The sequence below is a fragment of the Mastigoproctus giganteus genome, chromosome 13 (assembly GCF_048544385.1).
Source record: "Mastigoproctus giganteus isolate SK-2022 chromosome 13, ASM4854438v1, whole genome shotgun sequence".
NCBI lineage: Eukaryota > Metazoa > Arthropoda > Arachnida > Uropygi > Thelyphonidae > Mastigoproctus > Mastigoproctus giganteus.
In genome coordinates, this window is record NC_143587.1 from 58,600,320 (window position 1) to 58,620,457 (window position 20,138).

Genomic DNA, 20,138 nt, shown 5'->3' on the forward strand with positions numbered 1-20,138 from the left:
CTATTTTGAAAATATTTAAGCAAGCTATCAGTAATTGCAGAATGTAATCTATGCTGCATTACAGGCTTAATGTCCAAGTTTGCAGATGATACAAAAGTTGGCAGGGTGGTTAATAACAGTATGCTATTGCAACAGGATCTAGAAAAGTTAGGTAGATGGGCTGAGAAATGGTAATTGAAGTTTAATTTTAATAAATGCAAAGTACTATGCATGGGTAGCAGTAACCTCAGAGTAATGTACCAACTGTGTGGTACTACAATAAATTTTCTTTGCATTTGTCAAGTTTAACCTTAACAAATGCAAAGTACTGCATATGGGTAGAAGTAACCCCAGAGAAATGTACCAACTGTGTGGTACTACACTTAAGGTGGTAGAAAATGAAAAAGACGTGGGAGTAATTGTGCAGTCAGATATGAAGTTTTCTGAGCAATGCAAACAGGCTGCCAGGGCAGGTCATGGGGTTTTGTCAATGATATATAGGAATTTTGCTAGTAGGGAAAAGTAGATGATTGTCCTTCTGTATAAGGCAATGGTCAGGTCACGCCTTGAGTACTGCGTACAGGTCTAGAGGCTTCATTTTAGGAAGGATATAGATTTGCTTGAGGTGTACAGAGAAGGGCAACAAGATTGGTTTGGGGAATGAAGGGATCCTCCTACCAAGAGAGGCTTAAGTTCTGCAAATTGCAGTGGCTGGAGACTAGGCACCTGCATGGTGATCTGATTGAGGTGTATAAGGCTTTGCCTCCATAGCCGAGTGGTCAGGAGCGGGAGTGCAGTAGCACATGCTTTTTGAGTAGACCGGGGTTCAAGCTCCTGACTGCTAAATACGGTCAACCTGCACTGGACCAGCGTGGCAGATTATGGTCCAATTCCCTCAGCATGAATTGTTTAGGAGGCTTTCATCCTGCAGTGGGTTGATAATGGCTACAGTTTACTTTTTTTTTAAGGCTTTGAATAGATTGAGATGCTGATGGGATTTTTCCTCTTACTCAGATTGTACACACATGAGGGGTCACAAATTCAATTTGAGGATGGACAGTTGCAGAATAAATGTGCAGAAGTTTGCCTTTAGCCAGCAGGTGGTTGATTGCTGGAACAAACTTTCATCTGTTATTTTGGAAGTTGATAGCTTAAATAAATTCAAGGAAAAACTAGATAAACTATTTGAGGGAATGAATAGGTGAAATGGGAGGTTTTTTTTTTTTTTTTTTTTGGCTGATGCTGTATAAGTTTGATTTCTTGCATCATTTGCCACTGCTAATGCTAAATATTTAGACTAAGCATAAAAGAAAACATGAAATAAAAACCAGAAAAAGATAATATGAAACAAATATATGCATTATAAATTCCTATATAAAAAATAAAATAAAAAAATAAAAGCATGAAATACGAACTCGTGGCTGCCAATATGTAGCTGTTCTGCACAGTAACTTCATTCTCTAATACAATCAATATGCATTTAAAAATAGTTAAAATATAAATAAATAATCTCCTAACATACTTATTAACAGATGTCTATAACTGTGTATCATTTTGGGAGTTCAACCCTGTGCAGTGACTTGTCCATTATATACTGTACAACCACACTGCACCCCTCTTTATTTTACGTGGTGCTTTTCAGAACACATCCAACATGAAGATTATGCATGCATATCTTTTATGTAGCAGAACAAATCTGGGTTGATCCCGGTCATATCAATAAGTATAACAGAAATTATAAATTAAACTGTAAATTACTTTAAAAAAATAAGTTCTCTTTGTAATAATTTGCTGCCATTAGCCATTTCATATATAGTCATATCACAATCAAAATTTTGCAAAAATATTTTAGTGCACAGAATAGAAATTATAACATGATTTTTATTCTGTGTGCTAAAATGTATAAACAACACATTCGTAAGCAATACTTTTTGGCAAAAATTTATATTTTTATATACTATCTTTCTAAGTTGCCTAGGAATTATCAAACATGAGGCATATTACATAGAGTATTTGTATACATAACAATCCAAACAAAATAACTTAGTTTTTCCACTGTTGTTGTTATTACTTAGTAAACAGTATTAGCAGTGTGTGTGTGTGTGTGTTGTGTGTATTATGGGTGTTTAATGGTGCATAAACTACACTGCCTATAGTGCACCTGTCCATAGAGATGTAGTAGTAGTAGTGGCATGTGATGCAAGAAAGCAAGTGTATGAGCTTATGCAGCATCAGCCAAAAAAAAAAAAAAAAAAAAAATCACACCATTCCCTCCAAATGCCTGTCCAGTTCTTCCTTAAATTTATTTAACCTATCAACTTCCACAATGACAGATGGAAGTTTGTTCTAGCAATTAACCACCCGCTGGCTAAAGGCAAATTTCCGCACATCTATTCTATATCTGTCTTTTCTTAATTTGAATTTATGCCCCCTTAGGTTCGTAATCTGAACAAGTGGAAGGATCCCATCAGAATTCAGCATGCTCAACCCATTCAAGGCCTTATACACCTCAGTTAGATCACCGCACAGGTGCCTAGTCTCCAGCCACTGCAATTTGCAGAACTTAAGCCTCTCTTGGTAAGAGGATCCCTTCATTTCCCTCACCAATCTTGTTGCCCTTCTCTGTACATATGTCTTAGGAAATAATTCAGAATTGAAGGCATTTCACTTTCATTTTAGAAAAGCTATTCAGAATCGATGATATATTCCAATTTTTTTCAGAAAGCTGAAAAGTTCATTAATATTTGCCTGATTGCCAATAATATGCTCTAGTAATCTCGGTTGTTGAAGATTTGTTAAAGAAAGCAGGACTGATGTTCTGTCCTATTGATAGTGTGGACAGTCAATAAGAATATGGTTGACAGTTGTGCTGAACAGTGTTGACACTGAGGAGGATCATCACCTGTGAGTAGATGGATATGGGTCAGATGAGTATGCCCTATTCTTGCCGGTGCAAGTACCATCTCTTCCCTTCTCGTTGTCTGGATGCTTGAGTACCAAAATTTTGGTTCCCATTTCAAATGTAAAAGTTTATTATTAGTCTGGGTGTGCCATAGTTCTTTCCACTATGCAAGGCATGCTGCTGCTGCTATGATGACATTATAGTCCAAGGCTGGAATATGGACAGAGGTCAAATCTAAAGTTGATGGATTTTTTGGAGATATATCTGCCAGTTCATTCTTCTTTATTCCTGAATGTGCTGCAATCCAACAAAAGTTCACTAATTGTTGACGATGTTCAATTTTCAAGAGCAACCTCCTGATTTGGTTTGGGTGATTCGTATAGGAGGGATTTTGCATTGCTCTAATTGAGCTGAGAGAGTCTGTGTAAATTAAATATTTTGGAGATGGGTAAACATTCAAATTTTCTACAGCTAATTTTATTCCATGTAGTTCTGCAGAAAAGTTGCTATACTCAGGTGGAAGGGAAGCTGAAATTGTAGCAGAGGGAAACACAGCTGCTGCTCCAACGGCTGATTGAGATTTGGACCCATCAGTATACACTGGCAGGAAATCAACATAGCTCTGAATATGACTTGCATGGAGTTGTTTTAGGTTGAGAGTTGGTAGAAGATTCTTACCTCACTGAAGAAAATAAGTATCAAAGTTCAGTTGAGGAGGGGGAGTCCAAGTTGATTACAAGGTGGATGGAAGTAATTCATTACCTGTTGACTATTGTGAAGAGGAACTTTCCAACTGTGATATTTCAAAAAGCCGTAGGCCTGCTGGCCTTATTTTATTAGCTTTATTTCTGTAGAGATTAGGTATTTGAGGATTGAAGAGGTATGGGTGAATAGGATGCAAACAGCAACTTTTTATTCTGGTTGCATACTTCAGTAGTAACATTTTTCTGCGGAGGTGCAAAGGGGGTTTGTGAGCTTCAATATATAGACTGTGAATTGAAGATGTCCTGACGGCTCCAAGTGCAATCTGTAATGCACTGTGTTGTATAGGATCCAGCCAACTACACTCTTTAGGGTAGAATCGTAGACTGGAGCACCATAATCCAAACGGGATGTAATCAATGCTCTATATAATCGAAGCAATGAAGTACAATCTGCTCCCCAAGACAGGGCAGATAAAGCTCTTAGTATGTTGGGCTTTTTGAGACAGGTATTACATAAAAATTTAATATGCTCAAGGAAGTTGAACTTCTTATCAAGGATTAATCCCAAGAATCTGATGTTGTTGGCAATCGGAATGGTAAAGTCTGACATGTGAAGTTCGGGATCTGTATGTAATTTGCGTTGATTACAAAAGTGTATAGTGACAGTTTTCTGTTGTGAAAGACGATAGCCATTGAGCACTGCCCACTTTTGTATTTTATTTAGTGATATCTGCAATTGACTTTCAATAGATCTCGTGTTCTTAGAATGGCAAGAAAAAGAGAGAGATCGTCAGCACAAAGGTAAGTCTCAACTGTATTTGGAAGTTCTTTTGTAACAGAGTCAATTCTAATGGCAAAAAGGGTTGCGCTCAGTACAGACCCTTGCGGAACTCCTTCCTGCAAGAATGTCATAGAAAGGGTGTTAAAATATTGTACTTGATAAGAACAACTGCATAAAAAGTTCTCAATGAATATAGGCAGGTTGCTTCGCAGACCAAGAGCTGTTTGTTGTTTGTTATTTGGTTTTTAGGAGCATTAGCAACTAAGGCCATATTGCTCCGGGATATGCGGTGGTCATTCCCTGGCCATTCCGCATCCTCCTTATTTGGTGGTAACGGGCTTGAACCCCGGTCTAATCAAGAAGCGTGTGCTACACACTGCTGCTCCTTCCCACCTGGCTATGGAGGCGCCAGAGACCAGACCAAGAGCATGCAGGTCTCTAAGAATGCCGTGATGCTAGGTAGTATCAAATGCCTTCTCTATGTCTATGGAGACCATAAGAAGGTGTTCGTTTTTCACAAAGGCATTGCGAATTGCGTACTCAGCCTTGATCATGAGATCTAAGGCAGACCTGTTTTGGCGAACGCCAGGTTGACTATTACTCATTATATTTAGGTCTTCAATGATCCAAATGAGTCATCTGTGGATCATTTTCTCAAGGATTTTACCAAGGCAACTGGAGAGGGAAATTGGCCAGTAACTATAAGGACTGCAAGGACCTTTTCCAGGTTTCACAAAGGCCAGAACTGTGGCATGGTGCCAAGAGTAGGATAAATGTTTTCCAGAAATATTAAATTGTAAAATAAAAGCAGCAATTGTAAATGTTTGTCATCAAGGTGCTGTAACATGATGCAATATATTCCATCGGGCCCTGCTGCACTGTTGTGTGCTGTTCTAACGGCTTGTAGACGTTCTAATCTTACCATATAACATATAGTAAGATTAGAGAGGTGCAAAAGTTGATAGGTAGCTGTTCAGTGATGTTCTTGATTTTCTGGAAATCCGGGGAATAGCTTGATGCCGCTGAGACTTCAGCAAAGGTTTTTCCCAAGGCATTTGCTATAGCCAGAGGAGTAGAGAGTTCTTGCCCATTCCAGGAAAGGATTGTGGAAGGGATGGTCAGAAACTTTCCAGAAAGCTGTCTAATTTTCTTCCATATTAATTTGGAGTCAGTGTTTCTATTTACAGTGGATGCAAACTGAGTCCAGGAGTTCTTTTTGGCTTGTCTTTGAATGAGACGAGCTCTTGCCCTTAGTTTGTTATAGTTAATGAGATTAACTGTTGCTGGTGATCGTCGAAATAAATTCCACGCTTTATTTTTTTCCCTCTTTGCTTTTGTGCATTCTTCATTCCACCAGTAGTTAAAATAATGTTGGGCCGTAGGATTCGTTAATGGAACAGAGTTTTTAGCTGCTGATAACAAGTGGGATGTGATATATTCTGTTACTTCATCAATGGGCTGTAATCATATAATTTCCTCATCCAGGGTGATAGCTGACTGAAATTTGACTCAGTTGGCAAGAGAGGATTTCCATTTCCTGCAGAGTTTGGCTAATGGTGGTTATGCAGTGAGCATATTACAAATAATTGGGAAATGATCGCTGCCCATGGGATCATTCATAACAGACCATTCCATGGTTGGAAACAGTACCGAGGATCATACTGAGAGATCAATTGCAGGTTTGTCTAGTTGGCAATTTTATGTGAGTAGGTTCACCTGTATTAAGAATGGTAAGGTTTTGCCTATCCAGAAAGGTTTCAATCAGTCGGGCATGTGTATCTAATTTAGAAGATCCCCATAAGGGGGTGGTGACCATTGAAATCCCCTAATGAACAGACGGAGAATGTAACTGCATTTGAAGGTTTTCCAGATCTTGGTAAGAGAAGGTATGATTTGGTGGAAGATAGATTGAAACTAGTGTTATCGCAATCTGAGTAATGAAACGTACAGCAACAGCTTCAATTTCTGTTTGAAGAACAATTTGCTTCACTGGGATCTGTGAGTTGATCAAGATGGCCACACCACCACAGGCAGCATTTGAAGTATTGCGATCTTTTCGATATATGGAGTAGTTCTTTATGGAGATGGAAATTTGGGAAGTTAAATAGGTTTCTTGCAGGCAGAAACCCACTGGAGACTAGCGAAGAATAAGGTCATGGATACTGTCAATATTGCTGTGAAGTCCTCTACAATTCCACTGTAAAATATAAAGCATTACTTGAGGTGAGTACAAGGAGCTGTATCTGACTGCTTTTTCAGTATGGCGGTTTTATGTCAGTCAGACTTCTGTTTGTCTTTTTTTGGAAATATAGGCCAACCAGTGTCCATTTCTTCCTCCACATATATTTCTAAAATTGGGTCTTTCTGGTTGGATGAGTAATTAGTATCCATGGAGATGTCTTGGATATTTTTTTTTGAATTGGAACTTTTACTATTTGATCCAGTAGCAATCACTGGTGGGGAAAGACATGTCGCTTGTACAGTAAGAGGAGTGTTACTTGACTGGTCTGAGTGCTTAGGGACACTGGACTTTTGCTTAGATAGAACAGCTCGAACCCAGTCAGAGATTGACGTGTTTATGGGGACTGTTTGTTGTTTTTGTGCAATATTGGCACAGGTACATTTGGGCATAGTAGGAGCAATTATTTTCCTCGCTTCTTGATAGCTTACCTTCTTCTCAACCTTATATTTAACAATTTTTTTCTCAGTCTTCTATCTGTCAAGTTTTGGAACACGCAGGATGGCTGCCTTTGCAATTGGGACAAGTCATTTCTGTTGACAAACATCCAGACTGAGTATGATTGGAAGATCCACATTTTGGACAAACTGGGTTTCCTCTGCATGTCGTCTGAGAGTGGCCATACTTTTTGGCACTTGTAACATCTCAAGGGATTGGGTATGTATGGACGAACACGGCAAAGAAGACAACCTGCTTTCACTTATGATGGTAGGTTTGGGGAATTAAACGTAAGGATAATATTCCTAGTGGGTGTAAGGTTATTGTCTTTTTTAATCATGATTCTTTTTGCTGCAATAACATTTTGATCCTGAAGTTCTTGAGTTATTTTATCCTCTGTCACATTCAACAGATCCCAGCTAGATATCACACCTTTAGATGTATTTAGTGTTTTATGGGGAGAAGATACACTCACTGGTATACCTGCAAAATTTGTGAGTTGCAGAAGTTTCTCTTAATGTCTACAGTTTGCTGTTTCTAATAGTAGGTCTCCAGATTGTAGCTTTTTAAAGTCTTAGGAGATCCAGCAATACTCTCCAGGTTTTTCTGGATGAGGAAAGGAGATAACTTGCTGACAGGTTGGTCTGAAAGTGAGTACATAATTAGAAATGCAGGAAAATGTGTTGTGGGCAAATTAGTTTTCAACCTCTTGGGCGTTGTGAGATGTCAAAATCAGTATCATTCTCTGGCCGAGAGATTGTCAGCTCTAGAGGTGGAAACACATTTTGTTCCTTTTGGCCCTTGGCAGATGAGCTTTTCTGCCAAGGTTTCCAGCCCCACCATGGGGAGGCAGAAGCAGTGCCTGGTGTGACCAAGTGAAAAGTAGTAGGGGGGGTTAGTAATAAAACTATGAGAAAAAATAAAGGTGGCTTCCCTTTCTTGCTCTGTACAAGTGCTTTTGTGACAAGACCTGTTATTAAATAAGTAGATTGCTTAATGAGAGGAACATAAAAGAACTATATATCACTTTTAAGAAATCACACTGAAAGTCAGAGAGAAATCGCTCAGTCACAAACGCTTGGCACCCGGGGCCCAGTATTAGCAGTAAAGTAAAATAAAAAAATACTTTCTCTACAAATATTATTTCTGTTTGGTCTTTTTAAAATCATTTTACAAATCATGCTGTAATTTTCCGTAATTATTGTGTGTTTTAGGCATTTTTTTCTCTTCTTTTTTACAGATATTAATCGAAAAATTTATATCAGTAAAATGAAACCTATTGTTTTCCTAAAAAAATGCCTTTTCAGTTTTTTGGGCAGTTTTTTTTTAATAACTATTGTGAATACAGAACTACATTGCTTTCATTGTGCATGTATGTATATATGTGCATATGCATGAGTGTGCACTTAACACACACACAGAGAGTAGAATCCCGATTATCTGAAACAACTGGAACTGAAGGCACTTCAAATAGTCAATTTTATTTTGGATAATTGAATTTAAATCCACTCTAGTTAGAGTATAAAAGGCAAGCAAGAAAAAATTAATTACAAAAAATTAAAGTAATTTGGATTTATTATTTATATACTTAAAATAGCTTTGAAAAATAACTGTCAATGTTTTGCTGCTTGAAAGATTTCATTCTTTTTTACTGCAAGATGATGTATTTCCTTCAAATACATCAATTGATTCTCATTCAATTATTGTGAATTGGCCCATCTAGTAGCATCTGGAAGGATATTAAATGCTTCGCTGGCTGTTCACCTCTGTAATATATATTCATCACAAATTTTCCCTTCTTCATTTTTAATTTGTCTGATTCACATTAGTATTAGTGGTGAATCTGTCAAAAAGTGATAACCTGGATCATTATGAAACCTACAGTTAATGTGCAATTTACATTTTGTCTCTAGTTTTGTGCAATGCTGCTAAAACATTCAAAAAATGTATTACAGAGTTCATTGAACTCTACAGAGAAAATCCCTTTTAAGAAATTAAATTGAGGGACTATACAAATAAAAATTTAACGAACAAGGTGCACTAAAAAGCTAGGAATTTGATATGTCTTTGAAAAAAGCCAACCAGACTGGGCAGATTATCTATGTCACCTCTATATAACAACCACACTGATTTGATGCATAAAAATTCTGCTGAAAAAAATAGAAATCTGCAAATTGACTCCTATATAAATTATTATTTGCACAGTAATTTATGTAATGATGAATGAAACATGGATAAAATTTGCACTTCCTTGTTTCATTCATAATGCTTTACATAAGTGGAATCATGATTTTATTATATTCATGTAACAGTTTTGTTTCTCACACAATGACTGTAATTCTATTATTTATCTGTCTGTCTGTCTTGTCTTGTAAAATATAGTAACCAGTAAGACAAGATGAGACAAAATTTTACCTGGAATTATGTGCAATTTGTATGTAAAATTTTATTTCATCTGGATTGAAACCAATTATGCGGCATTAAAAGAGATAATATGAAGTCATGTAGAGATTTTATGGTCAGTGCTTTATTATATAGTAATGGTTAAATAAATAGAGTACAAATAAAATAAATTGAAAAAATTCGAAACTCCCCAGAAATTACCTAGTCCACCACTAATAGTAATTAAGCTTCTAATACAAGGACAAATAAAATAAAAACAACTATTTTGCTATAACACATATGCAAATTAGAATTTGATTATATTTTCTATTGAGTTGTATAAGCTGATCTTCTGTAATGTGCGTAAAAGATGGTGCTAGAGGCATTATGTCACATTCCAATACGTCATTATGCCACAATATAAAAATGGGAGTACGCCATGTTATGCACCAATGCAGAGATGCAACACATTACATGAATTTTAATACAGGTGAGACAAACTTGAAATCTTCATTGCAAAATGAAAATTATCAATAGTACTGGCAGCATTTGATAGCCTCTGCAACCACTTACAGATGCTGTCCAAAGATTGCATCTGCAAGTGGCTGCAGAAGGCATTGCCCAAAAAACCTTTTGGTAACATGAACAGTTGAAAAAGGTTGTCCTGACTATTTTTCAGGATATGAGCAGCATATTACCATTGACCCTTTCAGCAAATTTCCTGCTGAAAGGGTCAACAGTAAACAGAGAAGTTAAAAATGTCAACCAATTAGGTAAGATGAACAATTAATTAGGGGGGAGTTAAAAAAGTACCTGTTTATGCAGATCCATTACTCTTTGTACCACTGCTTCAACTGATAACTGTGAAAGAGTATAATAAGGAGCAGCTAAGTGTCTGTCATGGGGATTATCTGAGCTATAAGAATAAAAACAGCTATTATTTTAATATTAAATCAAAAATATGGTAAAAATTACTACTCAGAACCCTATCATACAGATATAATACTATGTAACATTAACAATGCTACAGAATCTTTGTGGCAATTTGATATGTAAATAAATCTTAATGCCTTCTACAAAAAAATCTAAAAATCAACAAAACATTAAAATATAATTGCTATGAATCATAAGAATAGGCCAACATTTATTGGACTATATCTAACTTTATCAATAATAATAATAATATGCAGCAAGCTTTACCTTATAAAGTGATCACCCATTAATGCACAGCATTTCTTATACTGACTTTCAATTCCAGGATCATACTGTACCTTTCCTTTTAAAAGTAATTGAGTACGAAGGATGATGTGTCCTTCACTGAGAAGATGTATATAAGTAGGAGGACTTGAACTTTTATGAAATTGACCTGTTTCAACCTAAGAGAGGGGGGAAAAATTGAAAAGGCTTTTTTTTATAGCAATACATAAAGCAGATTTTGCACACACTGTATATTATCTTCAATGATATATAACACAGGTCTGCAAATTTAAACTTTTCAAAAGTTGTTTTTGTTCTAATAAGTCATTTTTAATAATTCAACTATCCTGATTTTCAAAGAATTTTTACAAATGAGAAAGAAAGAAGACAGTAGTATACTTCTTCTTCTTCAAGAGGGATGTTTCCATTTACAATGGGTTTCCTCAGCCTACAAGTTATTTCTTGTTAGGAATTCTTTCCCGCCATAAAGTGCGGTTCAAGGTGTCTTGGTCGGTTAAGCCTCGGGCTGTCACGCACTCCCATACTTCATCCATCCATGTCCTCCTAGGTACAGTAGTATACATGAAATTATTATAATTTAACACAATAAATATTTTGTATCATTGTGTACCAGTAGGTGGTTGATCGTTGGAACAAGTTTCAATTTGTTGCTGTGGAAGCTGACAGCTTAAATAAATTCAAGGCAGAACTAGACAAACTTTTGGAGTGAATGGATGGGTGAAATGGGAAGGTTTTTTTTTTTTTTTTCTTGGCTTGCTTTCTTCCATCATATGCCTCTGTTAATGCTAATTATTGCATTTCGTCAAAGGAAACAAAAACTTACAAAAGAATAATACCAGCATGAAATGAATATCCATTGTATTTACCCGACTTTCTTTATGAAATCTGTCTTTTATTCTGCAATCTACATTTTGTTTTCTTCCTTTCATGTATTACTTCTGCAGCCTGATGTTGTGACATCCAAAAGTGATTGCCCATCACACTTATGCTCAATCTTACTGTACCCTATCTCCATTTCCTTGATATCTCAAATGAAACCATTCCACCTTATTCTTTGCTAACAGCTCCAAGATTTTCAAAGAAATGGTTGTTTCAAGCTCATATTACAACCCAACTCTGAATTTATTGAGCACGCTGATTTTTTTTTTTTTTTTTTTTTTTTTTTTTATGAAAATCCAAAACACAATAGGTATTAACACCTATAGTACTTAGTACCACACATATGGTGAAGGTTCAGAAGATGAAAGAAGATATTTGTTGACAATAGACTTGAACTTCTGTAAATTGTAATTATCAGGTAATACATATGAAGGAAGGTTGTTCCAGAAATCAAAAGTTTAATGACTAAATGAGGAAGAAGAAAAGTTGGTTCTGTGCATTTGAAGTACTAGTAGTAGTAATGCAGGCATGTGATGCAAAAAAGCAAGTGTATGAGTTTATGTAGCATCAGCCTAAAAAAAAAAATTTCACTCATCCATTCCCTCTAAAAGTTTGTCCAGGTCTTCCTTTAATTTATTTAAGCTATCAACTTTTACAATGACAGACGGAAGTTTATTCCAGCAATCAATTACCTACTGGCTAAAGGCAAATTTCTGCACATCTATTCTACAACTGTCTTTCCTCAATTTGAATTTATGTCCCCTCAGGTTCATAATTTGAGCAAAGCGAAAGAATCCCATCAGAATTTAGCGTGCTCAACCCATTCAAGGCCTTATACAACTCAATCAGATCACCTCGTGGTACCTCGTAGTCTCCAGCTGCTGCAATTTGCAGCAGCTGGAGAAGAAGACCTCTTCGTTCCCCTGACCAATCTTGTGGCCCATCTCTGTACATGCTCAAGCAAATCTACACCCTTTCTAAAATGAAGCCTCCAGACCTGTACACAGTAATCAAGGCATGGCGTGACCAATGCCTTATACAAAGGGATAATTACCTCCTTTTCCCTACTAGCAAAATCCCTGTATATCATTGACAATACCCCATGACCTGCTCTGGAAGCCTGTCTGCATTGCTCAGAAAACTTTTTAAAGTATCTAACAGCACAATTATTCCCAGGTCTTTCTCATTTTCTACCACCCTAAGCGTAGTACAACACAGTTGGTACGTTTCTCTGTAGTTACTTCTTCCCATATACAATACTTTGCATTTGTCAACGTTAAGCTTCAGTTGCCACTTCTCAGCTGATCTGCCCAAATTTTCTAGATCCTGTTGCAGTAGCACACTGCCATTACTGTCATTAAGAACCCTGTCAACCTTTGTATCATCTGCAAATTGCGACATTAAGCCTGACATACCTTCATCAATATCATTGATAAATATATAAAACAACAATGGGCCCAACACCGAACCCTGGGGGATTTCATGAAATAACATTAGTCCATGAGGAGCAGTGTCCATTGATTACTATTTTTACTGCAGTCTTGTCTAGATGATCTTGCAATGCTTCTTTAACCAGTGACTCCATTATTTTCCCCAATAAGTTGGACAGTAAAGGGATGTTGACTGGTTGCGGCATGTGTTAGTACTGCTTTGGAAGAGAGAGTGGGAATTATAAAAGCCAATTCAGAAAAACATTGCCCTTAGAAGTATCTATAAAAAAGGCATACAGCAGAAACAGAAGGTCTATGAGACAGAGTAGAAAGAGACTTTTTGTTGATGAGTCATTAATTATATTAATGACTAGGTTTTGGATTTTTATGACCTTAAAAATGTCAAAACATGATGAAAATATGTCATTAAATTTAGCCAAATATGACCTTAAATATGACTAAATTTACCCTTACATACCGTATAAATGATAATATTTACTTTTTTTTATTCTTTTAACGTTGTACAACGACTTGTTATACAAATTTCTAACAAGTAATATAATAAAAATATCACAATTTGCAAGTTTGTTTTTTTTTTTGAAATATAAACATTAAAATAATTTTTTTTTAAACATACAAAAACCAAAATGTACAGGCTAAGGTACTAGACTACTAACACTTAAGTTGCTAAGTACTTTCCATGGCATTGCGATACCTGTAAAAAAAAAAAGTAAAGTGCAGCCATTATCAACCCACTGCAGGATGGAAGCCTCCTCAACAATTCATGCGATACCTATATCCACTCCAAATGTTTTGGAGTTAATCTCCTTCTATCATCTGTTAATATTTGCTTGTAAGCAGAGAAGGACCTCTCAACATCACAAGATGTGATCAGGGCAAAATCAAACACCTTAATCACATCGGGAGCTAGAGGAAGTCCTTCAACGGCCGTATCCTCTAAAACTTAGGAAATTTTGCATATGCGAAAAGTATATCAAAGGAACCTTGTGAGGTACAAAAATGATGAAGGAAAGAAAACAGTACAGAGGGACTTTATTCAAAAATGGATACATAGCACTGGCTGCCATGATACAGATGCATCAATGCGAAAGGTGAATCTAGCAACAGTTGCACGATTAGTTTTATCCAGAACCTTTGATGCAAGGAGATACGATTTATATAGTTCATCTGGATCAAGCTTTCCAATAATAAAATTAGCTACTGTATATCCTTCACAATCCATGGTTTCATCAACTGAACCCCATACACAGCTGCTTCCAATATCTTTGTGAATATTAGTATCAGTATTAGTAACGGCCGCATGGTGCAAGAAAGCCTATGGCTTATGCTGCACCAGCCAAAAAAAATAAAATAAAATAACTAAATAATAATAATTAAAAAAAAAAAAAAAAAAAGAGAAATTAAACCTATCATCCTATGCACTTCCCTTACCCGAAAGTACTATCCAGATGACCTTTGAATTTCCCCAAACTGTCGGCCTCTACCACCCATGATGGCAACTTATTCCAGTAATTTATAACTCGCTGGCTAAAATAAAACTTCCTGCAGTCCAATCTAAACATTTCCCCCCGTAACTTGAATTTATGTCCCCTAGTTCTAGCATCATTTATAATCTTGAAAATTTTGTCCTCCTTCATTTTACTGATGCCTCTCAGAGCCTTAAACACTTCAATCAAATCTCCTCTAAGGTGTCTAGTTTCCAAACTCTGCAACCCACATATTCGAAGTCTTTCTTCATAAGGATGCCCTTTTGCCAATCTCACCAGGAGTTACCCTTCTTTGCACCCTTTCAAGAAGCTCGATGTCTTTCTTTAGGTGCGGTCTCCATACTTGAACACAGTATTCCAAGTGTGGTCTAACATAAGCCTTATATAATGGGATTATCACGTCCCTATCTCTACTTGCAAAAGTTCGATAGATCATCGATACGACACCATGGGCCTTCCTTGCAACCTGTTTACAATGCTCAGAGAATTTCATGTCTGACCGTATCGTAACACCCAAGTCCCTTTCCTCCAGTACTGGGTTTAGTTGAACTCCACCAAGTGAATAAGGTTTTTTTGGGATTACTGTTTCCCAGGTGTAATACCTTACACTTTGTTGGATTAAAGCACAGCTGCCATTTTTCTGACCATTCCTGAAGTCTATCTAGGTCTCTCTGAAGAAGCTCAGCTTGACAGTGATCATTAACTACTCTACCAATTTTAACATCATCTGCAAATTTAGACATCACGCCCTCTATCCCTTCATCAATGTCGTTTATGAAAATTAAAAACAACAGTGATCCTAATACTGATCCTTGGGGAACCCCACTTCTTACATCAACCAATCTGAGGAATAGCCATTTATCACAACCCTCTGCCTCCTGTCCTGAAGCCATCCTTCTATCCATCTAAGGATTTTCCCAGTGATTCCAACCTGTTCCAGCTTATAAAGCAACCGCTCATATGGGACTGAGTCAAAAGCTTTGCTGAACTCTAAATAAACAATGTCGAAATTATTCCCTAAATCCAGCTCGTGAGTGACCCTTTTGAAATAGCGAACCAGATTTGTTAAACATGATTTTCCCTTTACAAAATGATGCTGAGTATCCTTGAGAATTTCAATTCGATCCAAATGATCCTGAATTCCACCCTTGATCATTACCTCCATGATTTTCCCTACTACTGAAGTCAGACTGACAGGTCGATAATTTCCAACTTCACTTTTAGAGCCACCCTTATGTATGGGAGATACATTTGCACTTTTCCAATCCAAGGGAATCTCCCCAGAGTCTAGTGATGCTCGCATAATTAGCCTCAATGGTTCAATGCACTCGCTTGCCTCCTCTCTTAAGATTATAGGGTATATTCCATCAACTCCAGGAGCCTTACTGGTCTGTAGGCTCGAAAGTTTTTTCATTAAATAATCTTGCGAAATTTCAATATCATTAATTACATATTTTTTAACTTCGCTCCCACAATTTCCCATTGCCACAAAAGACTTTTCATTTGTAAATATCGATGCAAAATAACTGTTGAGTTCATCTGCAACGGCAGCTGGTGTATTTATTACTATCCCCTTTCCCTTATGTAAAGGTCCAATCTGGTTTGTTCTGCTCTTCTTGGCATTTATATATGTGAAGAATTCTTTATCCCCCCTCTTTGCTCTGTTTGCTAGTGATTTCTCATAAACTGCCTTTGCCTGTCGAACCTTTTCTGTGGCTCTATTACACATCACCTTGTAGCTGTTATAGGCTTCAGTACTTTTTATTGCTCTGTAACCTTTCCATGCCACCTTTTTCTGCTCAAGTAATGTGGCAACTTCACTATTCATCCAACTTGGAACCCTTCTCGTGGAGTATTTTTTTAATGGTATATACGCATTCAAGGCATCTGTGATTAATGTTTTAAAAGTACCACAGTTCAATTGTATTCATTCTCTGCGCAATATCTACCCAGTTAATAGAGGCCATGTAGTACCTTAAGGCATCGTAATTTCCTTTTCTGAAATTAAAACCTATTCCTTTGCCTTTTACTTCTGCTACCTCTCTCATCATCATCCACCGTAGAACTCCGTGATCACTTCCTGCTACTGGTTCCTTTACTGTCAGCCCTGTTATGTCATCTGATTCATGTGTGATGATGAGGTCTAGGATATTCTTTTCTCTAGTACTTTCCCTGTTAATACAAATAACAGTCATCTAGTTGATGACTGTTATTTGTATTAACATTACAGATATCGTTTAGACACTGCAAGTAATAAGTAAATAAATAAATTAATTAATTAATTAAAATATAGCCTACACATCATTCAGTCTTTTGGATTTTATTAAATAATAAATTATTTAATAAAATCAATGAGAGCATATCGATTTACAGCAGTCCTCAAGGGGCCTCCATAGCCAGGTGGGCAGGAACAGCACATGCTTCTTGATTATACCAGAGTTCGAGCCCGTGACCACCAAATATGGAGGATGCGGAAAGGTCAGGGAATGACCACCACATATCCCTGGAGCAATATAGCCTTAGTTGCTAATGCTTATAAAAACCAAATAACAACAACAACAGCAGTCCTCAAGGTAATTTTTCTGTAACATTGATTCGTCAGGAATTTTTCGGGAGCAGTATTTTTCCAAGAAGCTTTTGAAGACCGGATCGTTCACTTTGTTCCAAGGAATGTTTGCGGCAACCATTGCTTGGCATAAATCGGCAAAGAATGGATCTGGCATTTTTTTGGTTTTCTGCAGTACTGCTGTGTAGTATGCACCCATGAAATTCTCCTTGTTATGCTGTTGTAATTGGGATACTTTCGCGCATGGAACTTTAAAAATGTATTTATATATTTATTTAAGATTATTTATAAAAATTATTATTATTTTACAATTTATATGAAAAAACTAAATATGCATGAGCATTAAATTTGGTATGTCCACATATCGAAGCATCCAAAAATAAAAATTATGATAGATCTATTACCAGGTAATTAATTAATTTACTTAAATAAACTAAATGCAACAAGGCATAATATTCAAGAATTTTAAGATTCTATATAATATTGGTGTAGATACACCAGAGATAACTCTTAAAGAACAACTACGATAGTAGTGTATCTCATATTGTGCTCTTCCTTCAAAATGAGTTGCCCATGTATTGCACTACCTCGAATAAGTAAAGTTTCGCTAATAGAGAAGACTGTTGTTACTTGTCTTACTGCCATCCACTGATGAAAAGCTTTGAAACGGTGCCGTCTGGGTGATGGTACTCACTGAGAATAAGTAACAATAGCCTTCTCTATTAGTGAAGCGTTACTTATTCGAGGTAGTGCAATACACAGGCAACTCGTTGTGAAAGAAGAGCACAATATGAGATACAGAAGAAATTATGCCTCTCACGTTACTATCATAGTTATTCTTTAAGAGTTATCTATGGCGTATCTACACCGATATTATATTTATTAATTAATTTCCGTACCCCTTTAATGCACGCGTTGCAATATATTATTTTTCCATCCATTTGGTATGTCTTTAGACTCTTCTACAAAAGAAATCCATTTTCTAAAAAACTCAATTTTGCTTCATTTCGCCAACAGCTGAGGTTTCTACTGTATAAAATAAGTTGAACGAATAATTCGTTGAACTCAGTATAAGGTGAAACTACGCTCAAGTTTTAAATTATAGCTAAAATGACACTATGGTGTGGTTGTGACTAAAGAGCCAATCAAAATAACTTTGGGATTTAGCCGCTCTTGCCCGCCAATGCGGGAATGTGAAATGATTAAATGTAAATTTCCAGGGTTTTTTAGAAATATATTTTAAATCAATTTGATAAATAATTTGTTGATTACTGTAAGACGAAATATGAAAGTTTTATGTCAGCAAGTACAAAATATGCTATTAAATATGATATTTCCTATTTTTTTTTTGAAATTATGACCTAATGTGTAAAATATGATGCAATATGAAATTTTAAACATGCTTCTTTACGATCCTCAGACCATATAACATGGACACACTAAGTTTCATGCCTTTATGTAAACGAAAAATGAATATGATAATACATAAAAATCCAAACCCTATTAATGACTTATCCAGTTATATTAAAGGAGATGGCAAAGGAAATAAGCAAACCCTTAGCCATAATTATGAGAGCATCCTTTGACTCAGGAGAAGTCCCCACGGACTGGAGATGTGCAAATGTATCGCCAATTCACAAAGGGAGATCAAAAGGTGACACGAGTAATTACAGACCTGTTAGTTTAACTTCTGTTCCGAGGAAAATAATGGAGTCACTGGTTAAAGAAGGATTGTTAAAGACTGCAGTAATAACTCAGACACATCATGGGTTTGTTAAGGGAAAGTCTTGTCTGACAAATTATCCCAAATCCCCCAGGGTTTGGTGTTGGTCCCACTGTTGTTTTGTATATTTATCAATGATATTGAGATATATCAGGCTTAATGTCCAAGTATGCAGACGATACAAAGGTTGGCAGGGTTGTTAATGACAGTAATGACAGTGTGCTACTGCGGCAGGATCTAGAAAAGTTGGGCCAATGGGCTGAGAAGTGGCAAATGATGTTTAACATTGACAAATGCAAAGTACTGCATATGGGTAGAAGTAACCCCAGAGAAACGTACCAACTGTGTGGTACTACACTTAGAGTGGTAGAAAATGAAAAAGACCTGGTAGTAATTGTGCAGTCAGATATGAAGTTATCTGAGAAATGCAGACAGGCTGCCAGAGCAGGTCATGGGGTATTGTCAATGATATACAGGGATTTTGCTAGTAGGGAAAAGGAGGTAATTATCCCTTTGTATAAGGCATTGGTCACGCCACGCCTTGATTACTGTGTACAGGTCTGGAGGCTTCATTTTAGGAAGGATGTAGATTTGCTTGAGCATGTACAGAGATGGGCCACAAGATTGGTCAGGGGAACGAAGAGGTCTTCTTATCAAGAAAGGTTTAAGTTCTGCAAATTGCAGCAGCTGGAGACTAGGTACCAGCGAGGTGATCTGATTGAGTTGTATAAGGCCTTGAATGGGTTGAGCACGCTAAATTCTGATGGGATTCTTTCGCTTTGCTCAAATTATGAACCTGAGGGGACATAAATTCAAATTGAGGAAAGACGGTTGTAGAACAGATGTGCGGAAATTTTCCTTTAGCCAGCGGGTAGTTGATTGGTGGAATAAACTTCCGCGTCATTGTAAAAGTTGATAGCATAAATAAATTCAAGGAAGAACTGGACAAAATTTTAGATGGAATGGATGTGTGAAATTTTTTTTTTTTGGCTGATGCTACATAAGCTCATACACTTGCTTTCTTGCTTCACATGCCTCTACTACTACTATTTAACCTAACTGCCCTCTTTTGAATGGAATCTAGAAGCCTGAGAAAGGTTTTGGGGACTCTGCCCCAGATGTGATAACAATATTCCATAGTAGATTGGATTTGTGATTTGTACAGTGAACAGCTGTTTGGAAGAAAAGTAATGCTGAGAGTGAAAGACAAAACCCAGTTTTTTAGATGCAGAGGAAGAAATATTTGTAATGTGCTTATGCCAAGGGAGATTAGAAGTCAGGGTAATCCCCAACAGAGATATATGATCTTGTCTAGAAATCAGAGTGTAATTGAAGATAAGCATAGGAGCAGAAGAATCCTTTTTGCGAGATATAAGATGGGACTGAGTT

General features: G+C 36.7%; 1 protein-coding gene across 1 annotated transcript in view; it reads right to left on the bottom strand.

Annotated features, from left to right (window-relative positions):
* The window catches only part of LOC150076086 (BLOC-2 complex member HPS3), a 198,507-nt gene that overhangs the window by 123,852 nt on the left and 54,517 nt on the right, over window positions 1-20,138 (bottom strand). The window contains exons 9-10 of the mRNA XM_090387254.1: window positions 10,626-10,801; window positions 10,239-10,341 (exon numbers count right to left, since the gene is read on the bottom strand). Coding sequence (XP_090243380.1) covers window positions 10,239-10,341; window positions 10,626-10,801 — 279 coding nt within the window. The remainder of the gene's footprint in view (window positions 1-10,238; window positions 10,342-10,625; window positions 10,802-20,138) is intronic.